Source organism: Pygoscelis adeliae, unplaced genomic scaffold, assembly GCF_000699105.1.
Source record: "Pygoscelis adeliae isolate BGI_AS28 unplaced genomic scaffold, ASM69910v1 Scaffold575, whole genome shotgun sequence".
NCBI classification, from domain to species: Eukaryota; Metazoa; Chordata; class Aves; order Sphenisciformes; family Spheniscidae; genus Pygoscelis; species Pygoscelis adeliae.
This window is the reverse complement of record NW_008824821.1, coordinates 182,723-184,720: the sequence shown is the minus strand read 5'-3', so window position 1 is coordinate 184,720 and position 1,998 is coordinate 182,723. Positions and strand designations below refer to the sequence as shown.

The 1,998-nt window shown below is 56.7% G+C and overlaps 1 protein-coding gene across 1 annotated transcript in view; it reads right to left on the bottom strand.

Moving 5' to 3' along the window:
* The window catches only part of SLC4A5 (solute carrier family 4 (sodium bicarbonate cotransporter), member 5), a 23,323-nt gene that overhangs the window by 1,278 nt on the left and 20,047 nt on the right, over window positions 1-1,998 (bottom strand). Inside the window, exons 18-22 of the mRNA XM_009324277.1 lie at window positions 1,844-1,916; window positions 1,605-1,673; window positions 1,155-1,328; window positions 842-1,003; window positions 238-319 (exon numbers count right to left, since the gene is read on the bottom strand). Of these exons, the coding sequence (XP_009322552.1) occupies window positions 238-319; window positions 842-1,003; window positions 1,155-1,328; window positions 1,605-1,673; window positions 1,844-1,916 (560 nt within the window). The remainder of the gene's footprint in view (window positions 1-237; window positions 320-841; window positions 1,004-1,154; window positions 1,329-1,604; window positions 1,674-1,843; window positions 1,917-1,998) is intronic.

Sequence of the window (1,998 nt, the reverse complement as noted above, 5' to 3'; positions counted from 1 at the left end):
GAGGAGAGTCCTGGCTTCCCAGCCACCTGGAATATAAAATTATTAGCAGGACCGAGCCCGCTGCATCCTCTCAAACCTACTTTAAATACAGCAAACTCTCCTCCCCGCTTCGGCGGGACAGATCCAGGCTGCGTCTTTTAGCGGGGTTAGTGCCATCGGTGGCCGAGCGGATCCCGTTGCGGGGGGGTTAGGAAGCGGTAGGGAATGCGAGAGAGGCTCCTGAGCTCTTACACTTACGGCTGAGGCAATGGGGACCCCCGTTTCGGGGCTGCGATGGCAGGGGCTCCATGGGGATCTTAATGACTGAGGGAGGTGGGAACTGGGGAAGAAAGTGGGGAAACTCGGTGAAGGCAGCGCCTGGGTGGGTTCTGAGACCACCTGGAGCACCCCAAAGGGACCCAAAACCTCCAGAGGTGGGTGCACAAGGAGGAGGAGGAGGCGGCTTTGCCTTCCTCTTCCCAAATAAACTCTCAGCCCTTCTGCCCGGGGAAGGGGCTGCTGCAGGGGGTTGCATGGGTTAACGATGCTTTGCCACCGTACGATGAGTGCCGTACCCTCAGCCATGGATTTCGGCTCTTTTCCCTAAGGATTTCATTTTTGCCACGATTCTCCAGCTTTCTGGACACTTTGAGCATCCCCCAGAGCCTCCGGCGAGCCCCTAAGCATCACTTAAAGCCCCTCAATCCGAAGGTCCTATATATGCAGTGAAACACCTCCATGAATCAAAGATCTTCATCCCAAAGCCACCGACCTGGAGGTTTCGGTGGGACCTTTCCCTCCCCAGACAGTCCGGGGTGCCCCTTGCCGTTCATGGGAGCCCCCCACCGACCCCCCAACCCACCTCCTCATCGCTGCTGCTATCTCCTTTGTTGCCTTTTTTCTTCTTCTTCTTGTCATCCTCCTTCTTCTTTTCCTTCTCGGGGATGATGTTGTCAATCCAGGCCAGGTCATGTTGGGAGAAGACAAAATCCAGCAGCCGTCTCACCAGGATCAGGGCTAAAATCTAGGAGGGGAGAGATGCAAAAGCGGGATCTGCAAGAGCATCTCGCATCCCAAGACCTGGGAACCACCACGGGACCAAGCCAAAATTTCCTTAAATCTCAAAACAAATCTTCTAAACGAGGCTGCAGTAGCAGCCCGGGGGATGGCCTTACCATGACGGGGAAGATGATAGCGGCCACGGTGGATTTGAGGATCCAGAGGATGGCCAGGCAGACGATCTGCACCAGCGTGAAGAGGTGGATGCGGCGCAGCGGCACGTGCCGGAGGAAGACGTAGTCGGGTTGGTGCTTGGCCGGCATGAGGAAGAGCTTGCAGCGGTCCCAAAACTGCGGTGGGACGAAGGCCGGTGTTAGCCTTTTGCCCCATTCCCCAGGCTCCCAGGTTGCCCAGATAAACCCTCTTTTAGTCCCCAAAACGGGGAATTTGGGGCTTTTCGATGTTTCTCAGAGCGTTTTGGATATCTACTGTCCTATGCAGCTGGAAATGTTGGATGCATGCAAATTTTGAGGTCAAAATCCCCCTTTTAGCCCTGGCATAGGACCCCTTCATCGCCATTGAGGAGGAAGAGGAGGAGGAAGAGGAGGAGGAGGAGGAGCGCTTACCTGGATGCCGTTCAGTGATGCAACGCCCATGTACAGAAAGACGCCGTACAGCACCGGCATGGGGATGTACTGGGGACATGGAAAAAACACGGCGCTTACCCCAGGGAAGGCGGCAGCTCATTCCCGGGGACGGGGACCAACGCTGGGGGCCATGGAGGCGGGGAAATCCAGCTTTTTCTTCCCAGGTCCCCAAATATCTGCAGGGAGGGAGCAGGGATGGGGGAACGGGAACGTTTTACCTTCAGGATAGGGGCCAGGAAGACGGAAATCCCCGTCAGCACAAAGACGATGATGCCCGTCACTCTCTGCTCCCTGGAACAGCGAGAGAAGCAGGATGAGGCCATGCTGGCTGGACACGCTGCTGCGTCTGGATTCCACCCCCCCACCCCGAGGA